At 38.5% G+C, this 24057-nt stretch overlaps 1 protein-coding gene across 1 annotated transcript in view; it reads left to right on the top strand.

The window, feature by feature from the left end:
• The window catches only part of GRK5 (G protein-coupled receptor kinase 5), a 165035-nt gene that overhangs the window by 64720 nt on the left and 76258 nt on the right, over positions 1-24057 (top strand). The window contains exon 2 of the mRNA XM_058188420.1: positions 2992-3087. Within this exon, the coding sequence (XP_058044403.1) occupies positions 2992-3087 (96 nt within the window). The remainder of the gene's footprint in view (positions 1-2991; positions 3088-24057) is intronic.

The following is a 24057-nucleotide window of genomic DNA, read 5'->3' as shown; positions in this document are numbered from 1 at the left end:
AATTATATCCTTTTTTCATTAAAAGGCTACAGACAATAAATGCAGAGATTGATCTGAGAAAGAACAAAAAGATGAGATATTGAAAAGAAAAATAAGATTAAAGATACGAACACTCAATAGGTCAAAATTTAAAGAATAAATTCAGAACAAATCTGAGGATGCCTTTATACATAAATCTAAAGTAGAATACAGTGCTAGCACCTTGCTTCATCCTAGATCAGGGGTGGGGAACTATGGCCCTTTTATGACGTACGGACTTCAACTTCCAGAATTCTTGAGCTGGTAAGGCAGGCTCAGGAATTCTGGGAATTGAAGACCACGGGTCATAAAGGGGCTGTATTTCTCTGCTCTGTCCTAGATGGTGGAGTGGTAACTGTGGTTCAGAAAACCTTTGTCTAGCTGTCTATATACCAGGTCTGTATACCATCATTTAAACCAGGGGTCTCCAACCTAGGTCCCTTTAAGACTTGTGGACTTCAACTCCCAGAGTCCCTCAGCCAGTCTTAAAGGGACCAAGTTTGGAGACCCCTGATTTAAACATTAAATGATGAACACTATTCAGCAACCCTCATATGGTGCATAATGTTAGATCTAGCCTTTTGGTTTGGTGCATGGGTTACTATTACTATTAAAGTGTTATTTACCTTTAATTCCTCCACAGAACTATATCAATCTAGTCCTTCCATGTGAATCTACTTATCTTTGAAGGCAAGCGGAAGTGGCTTGCTTACAGTTTGCAGATAAGCAGATGTGGGTTTTCTCTCTGGTAATTCCTCTTTGGTGAGAAATTCTGCTCCAACAGTCTTCTATTTCCTTTAGCAATATTTTAAATTTGGCATTGTTTGAAGGATAATCAAGGAGAAACAACCATTTGTTGTTCTAATACTTTGTTCTTTTGAAAACTTAACATCCAATAACTACTGAAGAAAGAATGTATCATCTAAGTATATGGGACCAGAAATTTCTCCCCCCTCTCCCTATATACTATACACAGAGAGAGATATAGACTATAGTTGTGTTGATGGATAAACATAACTGCTTCTTCCTGGTACCAGTAAAGATTTTTATCAGGACATGTTGCCATTGAGCATGTGAGTGATTTTTGTTGAATTCCAGCTGGAAGCTGATAAATAGGTTGATTCTGGCATTTTAAACTTTAACAGTATATTGTGAATATACACACAAAATCCCGCAGTAATCAAAAAGCTGCCATAGTGTGTTAATACCCAAAAGTCATTTTTAGAGAAAGGCATTCAAGTTAAATTGTTCCTCCTCCATCACCCAACTCCCTTTAATTCCCCAGAATGCTGTCTACTATTTTTTTTTTTTTGTTTACATTTATACCCTGCCCTTCTCCGAAGACTCAGGGCGGCTTACAGTGTGTAAGGCAATAGTCTCATTCTATTTGTATATTTTTACAAAGTCAACTTATTGCCCCCCCAACAATCTGGGTCCTCATTTTACCTACCTTATAAAGGATGGAAGGCTGAGTCAACCTTGGGCCGGGCTCGAACCTGCAATAATTGCAGGCTTCGGTGTTCTTAATAACAGGCTATTACCAGCTTGAGCTATCCGGCCCCTACTATGGTACTATGGTACCTTAACTTTGCTTTTATAGAAGTCCTTGATGCTCTCTTGATTGTTTACTTGTATATGTTTAATTACCCAATTTGTAACATCATTAATATTTTGAATGTGGGGTTTGCTCCCTGTTTATATATAATAGCTTGCCTGGCCAGTATTGGTTGGGATATAGTTTTGTCATTGGTAATTCCTTGATTAGGGTATTCTGCTTGGTTATTTGTATCATGTTAATTTCTGCTTAGCTGGGTGTTAGCTGCTAGAGAGAATCTGTTCCAGTAATGTTACCTTTTTTACTGCCTCCTTTGAATGGTGTGTAAATGTGGTTTTTCTCTATTTGTCTATTGATGGCTGATTTGTCTGAATACCAAGCTTTCAAGAATTTTGGATTTAGCTTGATCTACAGTTTCACAATTATAACTATGGTTGAATCTGTCCATGTGTTATGAGATTAAAGGGGTTTATTTGTGTCTTCTGATTGCTAGCTTATATTCATGGATTGTTCTGCAAATTATGCTTTTTGTTTTCAAATAGGCATTAATTCTAACACTGAGCTGCTTCCAGTCACCAGTTTTATTTCCCAAGAAAGCTTATAAACTCTATGTGGGATGCAAAGACATCCTGTGGAAAAGATGATGCTAGGGACTGTCTTTGCCAGATGCCATTGTTTTGGCAACAAGGGAGTTAGTGGCAAGCATATTAATTTCAATAGTCTGTATGAAGCCTATAAGAGATGATGAAATTTAGAAATGATATTGAAGTGAAACAAGGTACAAAGATTGTGTCACTGCTCTCATCATTGCTTAGACTAATTGGCCATCTATAACGAAGTTTTTGAAACTGTTGATAAGCAGAAACAGATCTCTGGAGTTGGTTGACAATTATGCAGCCCAGTCTGTACTTTGGTATCAATGTTGTATAAGGGGGTTTATCAAGCGGAAGAAATTCCTCGCTGTTCAATAGATGAGATACAAGATTTTGGATGATGCTTCCAGTTTGACTGGCAAATAGATGTGTGTGTGTGTGTGTGTGTGTGTGTGTGTGTGTGTGTGTGTGTGTACGCCCCCCCCACACACACACACAGAGCACAGTTTTTCTGCATATGGCTGCTTCCTGTTATACAGATGGCTGTCTGTGCAGCAACTGGCCATTCTGCTTATTTTTGGAACAAGAGGAGGAAGTGTTTACAATTGCCCAGTAACTGTTGCACATCGTTATAATCCGAGTCCTAGAAATCCCCATCAGTCAGTTTATGATACTGAAAACAATGGGTATTGTAAAACATGTACATGCATGAATGTACCAAACAACAGCTGGAGCGTGTGTGTTTTAGAGAGAGGCAGGGTATAAGGAAAATGAGAATTGGCTATAATAACAAACTTAATAACAGAATCCTTTCTTCTCCTGCAGGAGGTGGAGGAAAGCGCAAAGGTAAAAGCAAAAAATGGAAGGAAATCCTGAAGTTTCCTCATATTAGCCAGTGTGAAGATCTTCGAAGGACAATAGGTACAAACTTGCTTTTGTTTTTCAAATATTTAGTTTGAGAGCCTTTCTTATAACAAAGTAAAGCAGCTTTTTAATATGTGAACCATTACTAAATCAGGTGAAATCTATAGCCTTCAAAATGAACTTTTTAATATTACTGTAAGTAATAATGCAAAAATACTAGGTGATGCATTGTTAGGCATATGCAAAATCTCCTGCTTCTGGCTTGGAGGATTAATTTCCAGAAAACTACTGCATTATTCCCATTGAATGGATTATCATGTTCTGGGAGAGTTCCTGAAATACTAGTAGATCTTGTACAAACCTGCTATTCGTATTGTCATATTTTTATTTATGTGCTACTTTTTCAAAGATCCCTGTGCATTAAGGACAACAGTGGTTGGGCTGAGCTAATATGGTTTGCCATTTATACAGAAATTGTTGAGTGAGCCTACATGTTTGTGTTGGTGTGTGTAAGTTGCTACAAGAGAGAGGTGTACACAGAAGAACAGCTTTTTTCTGGAATTCTAGATGAAACAGAACAGTCTGTCTCTGTTTTCTCAACAGTTGGGTTTCTACTTCCATTTACACATATATCACTGAAATTTTGGGCTGTGGAATAATCTATCTTTCTACATGGCTCTTTGGGAATAGATGTCACAGTGTTTAAGGTGTTTGAAGAGCAGGATCTCTGGCAACATCAAACTGCTTTTATCGACTTTAAAAAAAGTAGGCTCCCTACTTCTCCCAGAGAGAAGCTCCCTTCCCAACTGAAGGCAGGCAAATGGTACTCAGGGTGTCCACTGTTAAACTCTACAACCATTGCTAGGAGTCAGATGCCCTGCAATTTTTGTCACACAGAATTAGGCTGTAATAAAATTCTGTCGAATATGGAAGAAGAAAAATGTTTCTCAAACATTTGAGAATGGCAAACAAGAACCAGATGGACATTCCAGCCTTATCTGCTAAGTGAGTCATTATTCCAACCTTTAGGAATTTTTGAAAATGAGGATCAAATCACTCCAGGAGACTCTGCCTTAATGTTTTCTCTGATACATGGGAAATGGAGTCCAGCATACTATAACTCCTTTTTCCTTGCATTAAATCTTTTTACTGAGACTTATGTATGAATCTCATACATAATAGCAATAGCACTTAGACTTACATACCGCTTCACAGTGATTAACAGCCCTCTAAGCAGTTTACAGAGTCAGCATATTGCCTCCAACAATCTGGGTTCTCATTTTACCAATCTCAGAAGGATGGGTCAACCTTGAGCCAGTGAGAATCGAACCCCTGGCAGTCATCAGAATTAGCCTATAGTACTGCATTCTAACCACTGCGCCACCATGTATCTCATTTCTTGTCATCTACTGCTGTTTGGGCCTTGACCAGGAAAAGGCTAAGAAGAGCAGAAATGTTTGTCACTTTCATTGGGTTGGCATGGTGTCCCATTTGGAGCCACTGCTTTCTGCTCCAGCTGAACCTGTCACCATGTAAAAGTTCTGTTTGGAGATGTAGAGAAGTTGTTGCAGATTTGTGCTGACCATGATTCTCTATTTCTTTTGCTATGATTGAAATATTGGGAACAATATTTTAATCCTTTTAAGGAATCCACCATCAGCATGAGAATACCAGAAGGTCCACCCTCAATCTATGAGCCCTAATTGAGAGGGGACCCATAAGAGTAGGAGAAATGCTGGGCTGTGGCTATAATGAGGAGGTACAGAAATCCTTGGTGGGATGCTCCAAACTGGGATTTTGAAAGACCATCAGGGGAGATCAAGAGAATAAGGAATCAATTTCCAGTATGATAGGCAGAGAGAAATACAGCAGGATTATAGTTCAGTAGCAATTCCAGGAAAATGGGGACCAGCAATTTAGCTCCCTTTTTCCAGCCCTGCAATCTTGTTTGCAGGTCATGGATCACATCTTTCAACAGAAACGGCATAAACAACATGAGCATCTTTTCTTTTGGGGCATTCACATTGGAACTTTCACCCAACTCCTTCCGCATAGCATTTTGAAAAGCAATGAAAATTGCCCTTCTACCAAATTTTAAAATCCAAGTAATTGCTTAGGTGTCCATCTTGGAGGATGAATTTTAACTTTGTATGTTGTTTTGCATTGTTTCAAGTTTTTTATTCTGCTCTATTTCACCCATATATTTATTTATATAAATAAGCCTACAGATTGCTACACAACAGCAGGCCTCACCTGCTTTACTTTGATCATGGATGAAAGGGTGGAATTTGTAGAAATTTAAATATTGGAACAGTTTACCGTGCACGAATGGCTGGCATTACTCCAAATAGTTTATCAAGAAATACAATCATTTATATAGTGATGCCCATAATGAGTTGGACTAAGATTTAGATGTGCCACTAAACACTTGAGTTATGAGTTCCAGTCAGTATATCAAGAGATGTATTTAAAATAAGGTCAGAAAGATGATTGAAGCTTTTTACATCTATTTGCTCTTCTGAATGGAATAAATTAGAATTGATTTTAGATTTGGTGAGATACAAATCTAACGTGCACACACACACACACACACACACACACACACACACACTCACACACACACACACACAGAAAACACAGTCAAGCAGCCAGAAAGTAATAGGTAAAAAATGTTAAAGACACGACAGGTGCAGAAACTGTGGCCATATCTAGTTTATAAAAATAACACCATTCAGTCCACTTTTCTGACCTTTCAAACTGCTTCTACCGTTTCCATAACTGATTTCATACACTGCGGTGTCTGTTTTTAATTTCTCACTGTCATCTTTTTGAGGAACTCATCAGTTCCATCAAATCACAACGTTCTTGGTCTTCCCAAAAAGGGGAATGTTATCCATTCATTATTAGTTTTGCAGTTTGCTTTCCATTCATTGTCTACACCTGATATATCACCTCAGGGTTGTTCTTGGTCAGGTCACTACTTGGTCAGGTCACTACATAAGTCACTACTTATGACTGAGAAAATAAGAAAAAAATCAATTAGCACTGTTATGATTAACGATCGTGCATGGATATCCTCACTTTTATTAATTGAAGTAAAACAGTAAACAAACCCATGCTTTTGAGGTTTATAGTTATTTCCTGTGAAACGTTCAGAAAGACGTGTGGCCTGTTATTAAAAGATATCTTGAATTAGCGGAAATTAAGTCCTTGTGGTTGGTTTCTGAGTAAGTTAACACCATGAACAGAGAATGAAATGCAAATTTAATGTCAATGAGATGATCAAAGATAATTCTAATCTCCTCTCTAAATATGTCTGATTGTGTTGTTCCCACCATGGGATAGGAGTGGGGTTTGGGGTGCACCAAACTGTGGATTTTCAACTGTGGATTTTTTATGTTGTACATCACCCGGAGTCACCTTGTGTGAATTGGGTGGCTATATAAATCTGTTAAATAAATAAATAAATAAATAAATTTCATGGCATTAAAAAAAAAAGAATAGAAAACCCTTTCTGGCTTTCATAAAAATATCTTTGGTTTAAAGTCATTAGTCATTGACTAATACTGTAGTGTAGGGGTGAGGAAAGATTGCCCTTTTATGACTTGTGGACTTCTACTCCCAGGATGCTACCTCAGGAAATTGAAGTCCACAAGTCATAAAGGGAACATCATTCGCCACCTCTGCAGTATATGAACTTATGTCTGTAGTCTGTTTCATTCATTGCATCCCCCCCCCACTGCAATAAAAGCACTTGTCTCATCTGAAAGCAGTTTTGATGTATGCGAAGTTTTCTAATCCTTGATGTTTATGGGAAGCTCTGATTGCCTACTAGTTTTATCCTTCAGACTGAGAGCAGACTTTCTGAACTGTCCTGAGAAAGCTTTGGAAAAGAGGGAATCATTTCAGCCACATTCCAGAATTTTGTATATGTTGTATTTTGTTTTGACTTGGTGATCTCACTCCAAAAGCAGCATTTCTGGCTTTGTTCACATCTTAAGCTTTTTAAACTGGGAAATAATGGACAGATTTATAATTCACAACTTTCACCAAGAACAGTCTGTATGTCACAAGAATTGGCACCTGATTAATAAACTCTAGTCTAGTCACAGGTGTAAGGCGGTGGTGGGGAATGATGGCAACTTTGACTTGTGGACTTCAACTCCCAGAATTCCTGAGCCAATTCTAGGAGTTGAACTCCACGAGGAATAAAAGGGCCACCGTTCCCCCTCCCTGGTGTAAGGCGTTCACTTTGAAAGCTGTTTCTGGGTGGAAGTGGGCTGAAAGAAATTACATGTATCTTGATTTTATCACAGACAGAAACAAAGCATAAATAATAATATATATTTTTTATCCCTCTCGAGTTATAGTTTTCCATCCAGTCAAAAACAATCATCTTTTTCCTAGACATCACATTTGGAACAAAAAATAGTTCACCAGTTCTCTCCAGTGTTTGCAATTCTAGCAAGAGTTCACAGTACCTTCTTATTTTGAAATACCTAAGTTACTGAATAGCAGTTTCCATACTAGTTGAAGTAGGATTTAGTATAACTGAATGTTATTATTATTTAGCTATTCTTGGATCTCTTCCCTTAAAATCTTGGAATCTGAAATTTATTTTCCTTGAGTGTTGTCCTAGAGTTGGATGATATGTGATGTATTTTCTGCCATTGAAGATTTGGATGGACTGCAATGGAAGCAATCAAGAGGATGGAAATGTACTTTCCCCCCCCCACACTTCATACCACCACAGAAACTATGCAGAAAACTTAGTTAAGGGAACCTGAAACGGAAAAGACGAGGATGCCTGAACTCGACAGCTTCCAGGACTTTAAGGGGTCACAGGGGAAATGAGTCCAAATGATTTCAGTCCACATTCTTTTGATATAATTTATTTCACAAAGCTTAATCCATGGATGACTATTTTTGCAGCAGCAAAATAGAAGAAAAACAAACAAGTTGTTGCTCTTTCAAAAGGATAGGCAAATCTCCCACACGACATAGCATTAGACCATCCGTGTTTGACATGTTTGTGCAATCAAAGCCCAGCGCTACCAGTATTGAGTTACATACTTGGTTTCATTTGTGTTTGAAAGTCATAAACTTTCCGCAGTGAATTCCCAGCCACGTGTTATTTAAATATAATTGTCAGCTGAATTTGTTCCAAAATATAGTACAATCACAAGGTACCATAGGAAAAATCCTTTTAAGACAGTTTTACTTATTTATTTGCTTTCTTGCTAAAGAAAAAAAACTATAAAACATGTTACAAAGTCTGAATGCTACAAATAGTTAAGCTAAATAACTAGATAAACACGTAAGAACTATTGTAAACTTTAAACCTTTATAACAGTTTATTCTGTTAGAAGAATAATAATAAAAGTATTAATAATTTAATACTTTTTGAAGTCCTACTAGAATTTGATTTGAAATAAATGCAATCATAATCCAACCCACTCAAAGAAATATAATAACAAGGTAAAGTATAATGACACCAAGTGATCTGTGTTTATTTCGGGGGTGGGGGGGAAGAAAAGCAAGGATTATGAGATACGTATCTTTTGGACTATAAAACGCACCGAGTGATCAAGGTAACTCCCCTGCCAGGTAACGCACCAGAGTATAAGACGCACCAAGATTTCGAAGAAGAAAACAAGAAAAAAAGTTTTTGGCCTCTGCTTGTACGGTTGTTGCCCTCCCTGACCCCCAGGAGCACTCTGCAGGCCTCCCAAACCCTGTTTTTGTGAAAAATGGGACTGTTTTTACCCTCATCAGCCCCCAGGAGCATTTTGCAAAAATGGGATGCGTGGGGGGGGGGTGTCGGGAAGCCAAAAATGGCCATATTCAGTCTATAAGACACACCAACATTTCCACCCTTTTTTAGGGGGGAAATAAGTGTGTCTTATACTCCGAAAAGTACGGTATATTAGCTAATGGTAATCTAGACAGGGTTCTGCGTACTTTACTGTGCTCAGTTGTAACCCAGATACAGAACCAGCCTACACAATATTTATTATTGAAAAGGATAGAAAGTTGGCAGTTGGATGCTTCAGGGTCTATCACAATCTTATTGGGTAATACAAACAGTAACATTATTTCATATTATCTTTCAGATAAGAAGACTCTGCACTGTGCACTGTGCTCAGACAGAGGGCTTTTAGCAAATAATTAATTGAACTGTCATTCAATTAAGTTCGAAAGATATATTTGTATCTCTTATTTTATTCAGAAAATTATGGAAGACCTGCTTGTTTTTCCAGGCCTTGGGGACAGGGTAATTGTGCCAGCTTCTTTTTTTTCTGCTTCGTTTTGTTTTACTTTGATGTGATTTGTATTTGTATTTTGCTGTTCTGGTCTGTTGTATTCTTTTTACATGTTGACGTTAATTGTAAGCCACCCAGAGTCATTTAGGAGTCAGGTGGCCTAATAAATAATTTATTAAAAAAATTAATAAAGGTCAACTTAACTAAATAAACAATGACCAACTTACAGATAGCAGAGACAAAAAAGAAAGGTACAGTATGGTCTCCATATCGGGTGAAATCCAGCAGGTTCTGACAGGTTCTGGAGAACCAGTAGCGGAAATTTTGAGTAGTTCAGAAAACCGGCAAATACCACCTCTGGCTGGTCCCAGAGTGGGGATGGAATGGAGATTTTGCAGTATCCTTTCCCTGCCACTCCCACCAAGCCATGCCCACCAAGCCACACCATGTCCACCAAGCCACGCCCACAGAATCAGTAGTTAAAAAAATTGGATTTCACCACTGCTCCATATGTATCTATCTGCTATTAATAGTAGCTTCTTGAGAAAAGATTTGCACTGGGAGATCTGTCAGACTACAGCAGGTAAATTAGATGAAAAAATCAGCTCCACAGTAAGACTAGAATCATATTTTATTAAAAAAGGTTATACCAGGGGTGAAATGCTCCCGGATCGGACTGGCTCGCGCGATCCGGTAGCGATGGCGGCTGCTGGTTTGGAGGACCGGTAGCAAAAATCCCTGGCCCCGCCCCCCCTGCCTCTGTTGAGCCGCACCATCTGCAGAGGTGTTTTTTTTTTTTACTTTTGCTTCAGCTGAAACATGCCTTTAAAAGTAAAAAAAAGCCTTTGAGGATCCCGCCCCTCAGCTAAGATCGGCAGAGACTTTAAACTTAAAAAAAAATATTAAAGTCTCCTCTGGCGATTTCACCTGAGTCCCTCATCAGCAGAACCTTACTTGTACTCTTACTTGTAGAAAACATGTTTTCTACAAGAGTAGAGATTCTAAGGCACTTACCTGATTACTGATGAACGCATGGCTCTTTTTCCAGCCTGAAAGCAGTTTCACTTTCAGCCAGACAGAATCAATCGCTTAGCTAATCTATTTCCTCGGTGATCAACTGGCTGGCTTTGCTGGCTGAGGAACTCTGGGATTTGAAGTCCACAATAAAATATAATGAAATAAAATATTTGTTCAGCTTTCTGAGATTTGGTGTGTTTCTGTAGTGTTTCACTCTAACTACACAAACTACACAAACACAGAAAAATCTCAGAAAGCTGTATGTGGCATTTTGTGTGTGTGTGTGTGTGTGTGTGTGTGTGTCGTGTGTATGTAAAGTGTGAAAGTTGGTTTTTGAGCTTTTTGTGGCTGTATGAAGTGTGAAGTGCAGCTGCTTTTACATTGTGAGTCAGTTGTGTTGTGTTGTGTTGTGTGTGTGTAAAGTGTGAAAATTGGTTTTTGGTACCTCTTATTGTTTTTTTATACTTTTTTATTTTTATTATTTATTGTTATTGGCCACGCCCACCCAGTCATCTGATCACCAAGCCACGCCCACCAATTAAGCCACGCCCACATAACTGGTAGGGAAATTTTTTAGATTTCACCCCTGGGTTATACTAATAGAATCTTATTGTGCTTGACTACCCTCGTTCTTATACCTGTGACTTAGGGAGAAATCTACCTAAACTGCTTTTGAATATTATCTTACTTCCCAGGATTTCCCAAATATCAACCATCTTTGCTAAGCAATGGTTCTTGCATATTGCATAAATGTTGCATTTATCTCTTACTCTCTACAGAATCAATTTTGCGGTCTCTCCAGATTGTGTCCCTGTATCTCGTTTCCCGTGGGAGATTTAATGAACCATGTGGTGGTCCTAATATTTATTTGGGGGACATAAAAATAGTAATGATTAGAAAAATGTCTATGGAGATTCTCAGTCATCCATGTCGTGATTGTCCCAAAGGTGCTTTTTCAAAAGGCAACTGGACTATTTTTTTCCTTAAACAAAGTCCAGTTGCTTTTTGAAAAAAACACCTTTGGGACAGTGATTAGAAAGTTCCTTTTTGCATTTGGGGCAATTTAGATTTCTTGATGAAAAGATTATCCAATCCTAGAGGGCTTGCTCACTTTGGCCATTATGGGATGTAGTGAAGAGGGAGGGGTTACATTCCAGAGGAGTAAGAGGCAACTCAGTCCAAATATTATGTGTTTGGAGGCAGCCCTTCCCGAATAAGTTCATAGAGTATATTATATAGATCAGGGGTCTCCAACCTCGGCAACTTTAAGACTTATGGACTTCAGCTCCCAGAATTCCTGCTTTGCTGGCTGAGGAACTCTGGGAGTTGAAGTCCACAAGTCTTAAAGTTGTTGGAGAGCCCTGATATAGATAGGGATAGTAGAGTCCTCAGTCTGGCAAGATTTTGTTTATAGGTATGAAAGAATAAAAGGTCACCTTGAAAGAATTGCCACGTTTCATTCTTGGATTTGGGCCTGTCATTGGCTTAGAGATTATTTTGTGTAATTATACCTCTGCTCAGTTATGTGTTGAATCTTGGCCCCTGGCTTTCATTTCTGGTAGTACCACAAGGTCTTGAATCATTTAATAGTCGTTGGGCTGCAAAGACTTTCTTCTTTGTGGCCTGTTTATTTCTGTCCACCTCCGGTCCTGCAAATGTTGAATCATAACCTGGTAAGTAATAATGTTTTTTTTCTTCCGTTCGATTGTGTCCAATTTTCAGAAACTGCCTGAATAAGTCCTTGCAATTTTCTTGGCAAAGTTTTTAGAAGTGGCTAACTATTGCTTCCTTCCTAGGACTGAAAGAAAATTGGCTTTTTGTCTAAAGTAGAATTAGAACTCATGGTCTTCTGTTTTCTAGCTTGATGCGTTAACCACTATACCAAACTGGTTCTCAATAATGTAATAAAGTGACATAAATACATCATTATAATCTCAAGGGCTCTCTCTGGCACAGTACATTTTGTGACATGAACCCAAATGCTTTTGTTAGTTCAGGGGTCTCCAACCTTGGTCCTTTTAAGACAAGTCTTAAAGGGACCAAGGTTGGAGACCCCTGGTTAGTTGACATTGGGGCAGTTGACATTGGGGCAGAAAAATGCTTTTATAAAGGTTGTTATTTAGTTTTATTTTCTGGGGCTTATCTAGCAAGTCCGAGCAATTAATACTTCCTTCTTATGGTCAACTACAATTTCAACAATTATTTATTTCCCCTTTCCCCACCCCACCCCACCCTCAGTGCAAAAATGTAACAACAAATCATGGATAACAAGCAGAAGAAGCCAAAAATAAAATGCACACACATATCATAAAAATAGTAAACAAAATAAAATAATTACGCTGCTTGTGGGGTTCACTCTTGCTGAGAAACTGCTGGAAAAACCAGATATTTCAAGTTTTCCCAAAAGACAGAAGAGTGAGGGCTGGGCCAGCCTCAGTGGAGACACGATATTCTTGCCACTTGGAGATGCATGTACAAATCCTTTTACTTTCTTTTACTTTTCTTTACATCATGGGAGGCCGCAGCCATATACAAACACACAACCTTTCCCTTCACACAAATAATAATATAAGCAAAAAACTCTAGGGGTTGGTAAGGGGCTGACCCCCCTAGGTCAAATGATCTCTTTGACATTTGGCCAAACTAAGAGAATCTCATCTCCCCCACAACTAAATATCTCTGTACTTTTCCACCACCCACCGTCCTACCCCCAGCAGATTTTGATCTAGGTTCTAGTCAACCTTGAACAAGATACAGCTGGATACGAGAAGCTTCACAAATTCCTTGATGAAACTCTTCCTATTACAAAGTCAGCTTAATAAATCAGTGAAATGTTTAATTGTGCACCAGAATGAGAGACCAAAACATACAATGAATTTTATTCCTGTTTATAGATTTCAGTTCCTGGTATTACAATTTCTCTCTTTCTCTTTCTCTCTCTCGATTATCTCATTTCTGGGGTTTTCTGCTCTTATGTGTCATTATACCATGGCTTAGAAAGGACCACACCTAGAGGAGAGTTTTTAATTCCATTCCCATTAAAGCCAACATGGTATTGAGGTTTTTCTATTTCATATAATTAAGGGGTTGGTTGCCAATTTAATTTGCCAAATGACTTCACAAATTTCTCTTCAAGGGACAAAACATCCTGTAAGTTAAAGTTTAAAAATCTAAAATAATTTCTATAATACGATTCAATAATGCATTTACTAGTGAGGTTTTTTTTAAAAAAAAAACTGTGAGAAGAATCGCACATCATTTAAATAGAAATAGTATATTGCAAGAGGCATTACTGAAATCTAAACAATTTCTGGATGTCTATAATAGGTGGAAGCTGTACATTCAAACATAGATTACAAATACAGTTGGGATTTTGGTAAACTTCTATTATGGAACATTGAAAATAAAGCTTTTCAGTGGGCTTTGGGGTGGAGTTTTAATTAGAAATGCATTCCTGAAAGTGACATATTTAGATAGAGACTATCAGCAAGTTAACTGGCAAAAGGAACTGGAAGCAAGCTATGTCTTGAGGTTATTCTTTGTTTTTGCATTTGAACTACTGGATGATTCCAGATGGAGACTTGCACAGTCAAAAAACATTGCACAATTATTTTGATTCTTTTCATAGTAAGGTTTAAAAAAAGGGGGAAGAAGCCATAGAAAAACATGAGCAAATGGGGACTACAATATGAAAATGTCTGTATCCTTGTTATCATTATCATCAGACTGGGACCCCTCAGGACATAAAGCAGTGTATAAAGCAGTTTATGAAACGTTCCTTCCTTCCTCACCACAACAGCTACGCGAGTCACTTTAGACTGAGAGAAACAATTGGCTAAAAATCAGCTTTCATGGCCAAGGGCACACCAGAAAACTTTCTCCAATGCAAGCCCAACACATTAACCACTGTGTCCCAAAGGAAAAAGAGCGGTCAAACATCCCTCTCTCAAGAGGGAGGGGGATACAATACCATCTATATTCTGTCTACAACACAGTTCTCTCAGTAGTCCCAAGAAGACTCCACACACCCATTTGCACTCCGATTTAGGTGATCCTGAGGATACAGATAAATCCCCAAGTGGCCTCAACAACTCTCAGAGAGCTAATGACTGACCTTCAGGTGACAACCAGATGACTGCAAAGAGAATAGACTCCTCCTATTCCCCACCATTCAGTCAGGATGGAAGATGCTTCTTGTATGAAAAGTGAAACATTTTCAAAAGGAAAAAAAAACAAAGAAAGTCCAGTTGCCTTTTGAAAAGCACCTTTAGGACAACCATGACCTAGATGATTGAGAATTTCAAAGCATTTAGCCACTGTGCCACACTGGGCTCTCTCCTAAGATTCTGGGAATGAGATGTGATTGCTCAAAAAACACCTTGGCTGAAAATATCTCTGGTTGCACATAATGAATTTTGCATCAGTGCATATATCATAAATGCCAAAGGGAACTTTATCCCTTTTGGAAATTATTTGGAAGTATTTATTTGCCAGAGTTTTCAGCATATTGTCTACTAAACTTTTATACATTTTATAAATATAGTACAGGGGTCCTAAACTTTTTAAACGGGGCCAATTCATGGTCACTCAGACTGTTGGGGGGCCAGACTGGAGGGCAGGTGTGGCTAGGTGGTTATTTGACTAGGTGGGTGTGGCCAGTTTAGCAATCCATTAAACAATGCACACAAATTAAACTTTAATTTGTTTTGCTCCTGGGGATATTTTATTCGCTTTTGTTTGCATGTTGATCTTTTGGTTGACTTTTTACTAGATCATTTTTTCAGTTGTTTAGGAATGTAGTGGTCTGCTTCAGGAAACTCAGTTTTGCAGCAATTCTTCTCAGCCCCAAGGAGCATACAAGCAACAAGTCTCTCTGCCCTTCTGTCTCTCTCTCGCTCTCTCTATTTATCTCTCTCTCGCTCTCTCTGTCTATCTATCTCTCTGTCTCTATCTCTATCTCTTTCTCTCTGGGTGTCTCTGTCTTGTCTCTCTTTCTTTTCCTCTCTCTCTCTCTTTCTCTCTCTCTCTCTGTCTCTCTCTCTCTGTCTCTCTCTCTTTCTGTCTCTCTTCCCTCTCTCTGTCTCTCTCTCTCTCTGTCTCTCTCTCTCTCTGTGTAGGCCAAAAATGTCTTGTCTCTCTCTCTTTCTTCTTCTCTATCTCTCTTTTCCTCTCTCTCTCTCTGTCTTTGTCTCTCTCTTTCTCCCTCCCTCTCTCTCTCTCTGTCTCTCTCTCTCTGTCTCTGGAGTCGGGGGAAGTCAAAAACAGGGCATGCGGATGTCTCAGAAGATCTCTGTTTTTTGCCTGTAGAGTGCTACTGGAGGTGGGGGAGGCAAAAAAGGGGCCATTTTTGGCCTCATGGAGTGTCCATGCTTCCCATATTTTACCTCCCCCTCCTCCAGAAGCATTCTGCAGGCCAAAAATGTTGGCCTTACCCTCCAGTTCCAGCCCATGGAGCTTGCAAAGGTAAGTCCTGTGCTCAGCCGAAGGGTGGGGGCTGGTAGGTGGGCAGGGTGATGTCGGCGGGGCAGCCTCGTGGTCCTGCGCGGGCTGATTTAATGTTTTCAGCCGACCGTATGAGGCCTGTGGGCCGTAGTTTGAGGACCCTGTTTTAATGGATATCTCACTTCCCAGCAATGGTCCCAAACTAGTTTTAAAAACTGCAAACTGGATATAATGCAACTGAGACATAGGATCTTAGGTGGAAAACAGACAGAAAATTAATTCCAGTGGGGAAACTAAATCTTCCTAGACTTAACAGGATAATTCTATAAAATCTATACAATTTCATAAGCCTTTTAATAATAATAATAATAATAATAATAATAATAATAATAATAATAATAATAATAATAATAATAATATTTTAATTTGCCGAAGGACTCAGGGCGGTGAACAGGCAGATAAAATATAAATACACACAATAATTAAAAACATCCCTTAAAAAACTAATTTAAATGCCCAAAATGTTAAAAAACGTACTCCCCCTTAAAATAACACAGTTTTCAAAACCCATCCAATAAAAATAAAAATCAGGCTAGTCCAGCCATACGAAATAAATAAGTTTTAAGTTCGCGGCGAAAGGTCCTAAGGTCAGGTAATTGTCGAAGTCCGAGGGGAAGTTCGTTCCAAAGGGTCGGAGCTCCCACAGAGAAGGCCCTCCCCCTGGGGGCCGCCAGTCGACACTGTTTGGCTGACGGCACCCTGAGGAGTCCCTCTCTGTGGGAACGTACCGGACGATGGGAGATAGAAGCCGGCAGTAGGCGGTCCCGTAGATAGCCCGGTCCTAAGCCATGGAGCGCTTTAAAGGTGGTAACCAATACCTTGAAGCGCACCCGGAAAACAACAGGTAGCCAGTGCAGTGTACAGAACCATCACAAAGGACTGACAATACAGCATCTTCGAGTAGATAAATGCCGAGATAGCATTTATCACCAGGAAAAAGAATGATAAGACAAATTACTCCTGAGGAACACAAGGAACAGATTTCACCACCCCCATCCCTGTTCTGTTTGGTATAAAAGAGAGCAGAAAGAAATGCCAACAGACTTTTGGGATTCTTTTTACTATACCCTACGACAATAAAGAATTCATGTAATCCTTACATTGTTTGTTTCTGATCCGGGCTATCTCAAAGTTCTGACAACATGTGGATTTTCTTTTTCTTCTTAGATTCTTCTACCGGGATTTCTCTCTTCAGTCTAGCTCTAGGAATATAGAAAAAAGTTGCTTTATGTCCTCCTAATTGAAGCTCAAAACTTCAAAACTACAGGACTTAACAAATCCTGGGCCAACTCTAAAAGACAAGATGAAATTGTGTAACTGTTACACCCAGTTTAAAGGGTTTAAATGAGTCTTATTCTTGGGAAAAGGGAAGCAATCACACATAAACGTCCTAGTAAAATTAAGGCAGTCCACTTTCCTAGAACTCAAGATATTTTTCTAAAATGGCTTGACATCGCCCTCCCCTTTCTGTGAGTCAAATTCATATTTCTTCACACTTTCTCACACTTCTTCAGTAGTTCTATTTTCTCTTCATTTTGTCCTCTCATCATCTCCAATATCTCAGAATCCTCTTATTGGTTCACCATTAGTTGACCTTGTCTTCTATCTTCACTGCTTAAAAGGTTACCTTGGCTTCAATTTGTGTTGGTATGCCTGTTTGAGTTTCTTTTATCCTTGCTTGATTGTATTGTTTCCCTGCTGTTTATCCAACTCTATTAAGGTCATAGGGAACAGAGAGACTTGTAGCTGGCTAACAAGAAACCTAGTTCAGGTTGCACAGACATTCTTTAAAATTCCCAACAGCAGTAATCTATGTGCAGATGGAATGGTTGAACCTGTCCTTAATTTTGAAACAAAAGTAAGTGCTTTTCAATGTAGACAAAAGTTAAGCTCTAAAAAGGCAGACCTGACTGTTTGGGAAACATTAAAGGAACCACTTACTTATGTCTTACCTATTTGACTCTGGCCATGACTCTAGTCCACAAAATTTTAATTTGTAGTGTGCCACAAATCTCTTCACTGGTTTATCAGACAGTTTTGTTTGCTAGAATTTTTTGTGCATTTTTGAAATAGTTTCTCTTAGAAACTATGGTCTCATTCGAGACAATGACGAATCCGCATATAGACGAGAGGTCGAACGACTAGCCTTGTGGTGCAACCAAAACAATCTGGAACTGAACACACACAAAACCGTAGAAATGGTGGTAGACTTTAGGAAAAACCCTTCCATACTTCCACCTCTCACAATACTTGACAACACAGTATCAACAGTAGAAACCTTCAAATTTCTGGGTTCTATCATATCGCAAGATCTCAAATGGACAGCTAACATCAAAAACATCATTAAAAAAGGACAACAAAGAATGTTCTTTCTGCGCCAACTCAGTAAGCTCAAACTGCCCAAGGAGCTGCTGATCCAATTCTACAGAGGAATTATTGAGTCTGTCATTTGCACCTCTATAACTGTCTGGTTCGGTTCTGCAACCCAACAAGAAAAACACAGACTTCAGAGGATAATTAGAACTGCAGAAAAAATAATTGCTACCAACTTGCCTTCCATTGAGGACCTGTATACTGCACGAATCATGAAGAGGGCCGTGAAAATATTTGCAGATCCCTCGCATCCTGGACATAAACTGTTTCAACTCCTACCCTCAAAACGACGCTATAGAGCACTGCACACCAGAACAACTAGACACAAGAACAGTTTTTTCCCGAAGGCCATCACTCTGCTAAACAAATAATTCCCTCAACACTGTCAGACTATTTACTGAATCTGCACTACTATTAATCGTTTCATAGTTCCCATCACCAATCTCTTTCCACTTATGACTGTATGACTATAACTTGTTGCTGGCAATCCTTATGATTTATATTGATATATTGATCATCAATTGTGTTGTAAATGTTGTACCTTGATGAACGTATCTTTTCTTTTATGTACACTGAGAGCATATGCACCAAGACAAATTCCTTGTGTGTCCAATCACACTTGGCCAATAAAATTCTATTCTATTCTATTCTATTCTATTCTAGAATGTTGAGGTTATACTTTATTTGCACTGATTTTATGAAGGCAATGATAATATATTCAGTTTCATATAAACATTTGAGGTTACATTTGTTGTATTCACAACACAGAGTTCCTCCATTATGATTTTACGTTAATAACAGGTATGTCCTATGCATAGAATATCCTATGCATTGCTACCTGTTGCTAATTCTCTGAAAAATTGGTCTGAAAAAGTGTGAAATCACAAAAATCTCATAAGATAAAGTACAAAAGGGCAGCAGTAGAGGACTGAAATCACCAAAACTTTTCCATAGGTAGAAGTGTTTTCACTAAGTGAAAGGCTAAGTTGAATACAACCTAGCGAAATAGTTACTACCTGTTTCAATACTTTTGTTTTCCCACATTCAGCGTATAAATTAAATGGATGTTCTTATTTATTTGCTTAAAAGATTTAACTGGCCACTCATCTTAAGCAACTCTGGGTGTCTCATAACAATAGTAAAAGCAGTAGCTATAAAACAACCATGAAACAATAAAACAGGAAAATGAGCCAACAGAAACCAAACTCCGTGTATGACTCATCCTCCCAGGATGCCCACAGCATCATGATTCTGCATTCATATGCATCCTTTTTCTAAAAGTGTTGTTATTTGGAGACTCTTTTACTTAAAATAAATATGGTCAGGACAGTTACCCATGCCAGAACAGAATAAACTGGTTTTTCAGAAATTAATGAGTGTTTTCAAGATTACTTTTCTGTTGATGTGTCATATCTAAGAGGCTGCTGAAATACCAATCAGCAGTTCACAGTGATAAAAATACACAACAAAACACACAACGAAAACACCCCACAATCTAATTAGATAAAGCATTGAATGCAAACAAAATAATAAAAACAATCTATAAACCCAGGCAAGATGAAATCATAGGCCAAATGTCTTCTAGAACAGGGATCTCCAATCTTGGTCCCTTTAAGACTTGTGGACTTCAACTCCTAGAGTCCCTCAGCCAGCAAAGCTGGCTGGGGAACTCTGGGAGCTGAAGTCCACAAGTCTTAAAGGGACCAAGGTTGGAGACCCCTGTTCTAGAAGAACTCTGTTTTGGTTGTTTCAGGAAGTAGTCCTTCAGGAATGAGCCTGAAAGTCCACTCAGAGGCTACTCCAAAGAAGCAGCATTGCCTCTGGAAAAAAAGCATCTCTGAGTTTTAGCTCCTCTCTATTCCCTAAGGGTGGAGCCATTAGCATCTCCTGGGTAGACTGATTCTATTGTGAGAATGTGGTCCAAGCCCTGGAGAGGTTTATAGATCAGCACTAGCCCTGTAAGTTGCTCCCCTACAGGAAAAAGGGGGCTGGAAAGTATAGAGTAGCATTTTCTTTTTAAAAAGTATTTGAAGTCTGTGAAGAAGGGGAAAAAAAGACATGTGGGCCAATATGATCCCTTGAAAAGTAAAACAGACTGCAAAACTCAAAATATCTGAAATTGGTACAATGAATATAGTTTTGCAGGGGTTTTTTTTTCTTTTTGCGTTTGACATTTTGAACATGCGATTTAATTGTGGTTTGGCTGGTTGTGGAAAATGAGAAGAAAATGTTCCTGGCTTTTTGGCAGAAAAGAAAGCGACAACCTTCCCAACACCCGAATTTCCTTTCGTTTAAGAAATGACTTCCAGAGTTGTCGTCATAGCGTCAGTAAGTTCAGATAAGAACATCATCATACCAAGGAACTAAAAATTCAGGGAGAAGGAACGGTGAAAACCAACAACTTGATTTGTTTCTTACAGGGCACGTCCCAACTATATCCAAGGAGAAAATTGTGACATAACTTTAATTTCACCCCACAAGAAATGTTACTCAATGGTCTGTACCACATCTGTGGATGATTGGGATCAATTACCCTCTTACAATTACAAACAAATCAGTTGTGATCTGTTCAGTTTACTCTCTGTGGACCTTCTGGAAAAAGCCAAGACATTGGGGCGTTGTCTGGGTGCTTTTCTTGATGTGGTAAAACAAGTATTTTGGACAAATTAATTCTTGAGTGTATGGGTGATATTTGCTTTCATATTCTTAAAATAGATTGCCTAGTTGATATGAATCTCTGTTACCATTGGTGGTGTAAGTACTTATGTCAGCCTGCCCCAGCCTTGGGCTGTCTGGTTGTTGGAACTACAATTCTCAGAAGTCTTCAGCCGATGTGGGCATTGACCCTGACGGCTAACAATTCTTTAGCTGTAGTTTAAGCTCAGCTGGAGGGCACCAAATTGGAAGAAACTGAGTTAATGAATATTTGAATTCTGAGGCTGAGTATCTTTTTCTGTAGCAAATACCCTGGAAGGCAGGAAGATTTTTATAAAAATGAAGCTGAATTGTTGGTCCGCCTTGATCTAGTCTTTCAAGAGCTCTTTTACCCAGACCCAGGTGTTTTTAAAAATTGATATTTTCATTGACCTACTTCATGTGGTACATTATTAATTGTTCATCTTCCGTAAGCAGGCAGTTCTCTTTCATTTCAGAACTTGCTAGAGATTTAAAATCTGGATTTTTCATTTCTCAAATCTCTGCCACAGAAACCTAGTAAAAATCGTACATGCATTTTTTTAAAATCCCATATGCAACTGAGAGAATATACCCAATTTAAAATACTAGTGAAATCATTCTCATATCATTACTCAATACAGATTTGGACTTCAAATGTCAGCATTTTGCAAAAGCAGCCCCTGAAACTTGGCACAAGCTTGAAACTAATACTTGAGAGACCCAAAATAGGTACAGGTTAAAATATTGCTTCATATTTTTAGTTTGTTTTTTTAGCAAAGACATAATTAACTTGAATTGGTTGTACTTGTATTTTTAGGCTTATTGAAATAAAGTATTACTTGCTTATCTCTGATACATGGGATTTTAATTTGACTTTAAAGGCCTTCTTGAAGACAGTTAAGACTTGACTGTTAAGACCTGTCTTTTATCCAGGCATTAGGGTTAGGATGTTCAGGGAACCACTTACCTTAGCTACTGGTTTGCAAATGAGAGTGCGTGTGAACACTTTGCTCATGCACGACATCTCTGCGCATGCGCAGGACCTTTTGCACAGGCACAGAGTGTCAAAAATGTGATGACATCCATGCGGGCAGAGCCTCCCACCACCGCCGCTACCTGTTCGCCCGAGCCAGATAGAACCAGCGGCATTTCACCACTGTGATTCCTCATTTGTTTGGCTTCCTCTGATACATTTTAACTTTATCTTCTAGCATATTGTTTTTATATTGCTTTTTGCAAATTGTCTGTTTGTTACCAAGATGTTAGCCATATAAATTTTGTAAATAAAATAATTCCTGATGAAATAGCAATAGCTTATTAGTATGGAGAACCAAGTAGAAAGAAATATTTTGCATATATTATTATAAGCAGTTTGCAGTTTTGTTTTAGCCCATCCAAATAATGAAGATAATTATATGCTTCCATGTATTTAATAATCACTTATTGATTTTGGCCAAACAGATAAAAAATGAGTCCGATTGTAACGGTTTTACATAGTAGCATAGTACGAAAGTTTAATGAAACACGTTTTAAATCAGACACGTTCAAGAGAAATAAGTTGTGGAAGAAAAATATGACAAGAAAAATATTGACATGAAAGAACATTTCTACAAGTGTTCGAATGTGTGAGCTGTTTTCACTACTTGGAACACTGAAAAAATCATGAGCCAATCTATGTTTTCCCTTTAGATCAGGGGTCCCTAACCCCTGGGCCACAGCCCACTACTGGGCCATGGTTTATTTGCAAATTGGGCCGTATGAATGGTTGATTTGGAGCAAGCACACATGCGCAGCTCAACTTGTGTGACCAGCAAACCGGAAGGCACTCATGCTCGTGCACACCAGCTCACTGCTCATGTGAGTTGAGCTGTACATGCTTGGGGGACCCAATTCCCCTCTTCCCCCCAGCTGGGCCACGAAACCGCAAAAATTTGGTGAAGTAATAAATGAAGTAGTCTCTTCCTCCAATTCATATTTTGACTACATGGTGAATCTGCTTATCTTTGAAATTATCTAGATCCCAGACATTCAATCATCCTTTATTAAAATTGCCTTTGATAGCTACAAAGATGATACAATTGATGCTTTTGAAGCTCCACAGTGATTAAAGGTTCTTTAGGAATTATCTGTGGTTCCTAAAATAGAATATTTCTTAAAATAGAGAATTGAGGGATCCTTTGCTGAATAAAGTTTGATTACAATGACTTTGATGCTGGTGATGTAACTCAGGAACTGGAATATTAACCCATATGGTTTTGTCTTGACCAATATTTGGATTTGCAATTGTTAGTACTTTTCTGGATCACTAATGTTAAGGATGCTAATATCACTGATGTTAAGGATGCATATATCCTTATATTCCCAATATCTGGAATCTATCAAGACATCAAGAATTGTGTCTTCTTGATGGAGATTGGCTAAAATAATAACTATTCAGCATTAAAAAGGGAAATCTCTACCTGGTATACATTATATTATTTTTCATTGGTTTAATTACTTTTTATTTCATAAAATGAGAATAGAAGATTTTCGAGCAATATGAACAATTTTTTATTAATTTTGTGATAACATGATTTCCAAACTTCCCTCCCCATTTTTGTTCACCTTTGGTTGCTTCATTTATTAATTTTTCAATTCAGTTGATCCTTTAATGCTGATGTGTGCATTTGTCCTTTTTTATTAGTTTACATAATAAAAGTATTTTTTTTTAATTTGAATTTATATCCCGCCCTTCTCCGAAGACTCAGGGCGGCTTACAATGTGTCAAGCAATAGTCTTCATCCATTTGTATATTATATACAAAGTCAACTTAATTGCCCCCAACAATCTGGGTCCTCATTTTACCTACCTTATAAAGGATGGAAGGCTGAGTCAACCTTGGGCCTGGTGGGACTTGAACTTGCAGTAATTGCAAGCAGCTGTGTTAATAACAGACAGACCTAGTCCGTTGAGCCACCAGAGGCCCCCCCCAAAAAAAGTAATTTTAAAAATAATTATAGGCTGTGAAGGAGGTATTATATATAATCAAGTTTTAAAGTGTTTTCTTCAATTCTTCTAACCTTGGTCATAGGTTGTTGTGGTGACTAACACACTACTGCAAGAGGCAATAAGTTCTAACAAAAGGCATAATTTCTGGAGCATGCATTGGCACTGCCTTTTCCATTGCTTTACTGTTCTGTCTACTCCAAAATCCCTT

Source organism: Ahaetulla prasina, chromosome 6 (genome assembly GCF_028640845.1).
Source record: "Ahaetulla prasina isolate Xishuangbanna chromosome 6, ASM2864084v1, whole genome shotgun sequence".
In the NCBI taxonomy this organism is placed as follows: domain Eukaryota; kingdom Metazoa; phylum Chordata; class Lepidosauria; order Squamata; family Colubridae; genus Ahaetulla; species Ahaetulla prasina.
The sequence above is the reverse complement of the archived record's forward strand: the minus strand, read 5'-3'. Positions and strand labels throughout refer to the sequence as shown.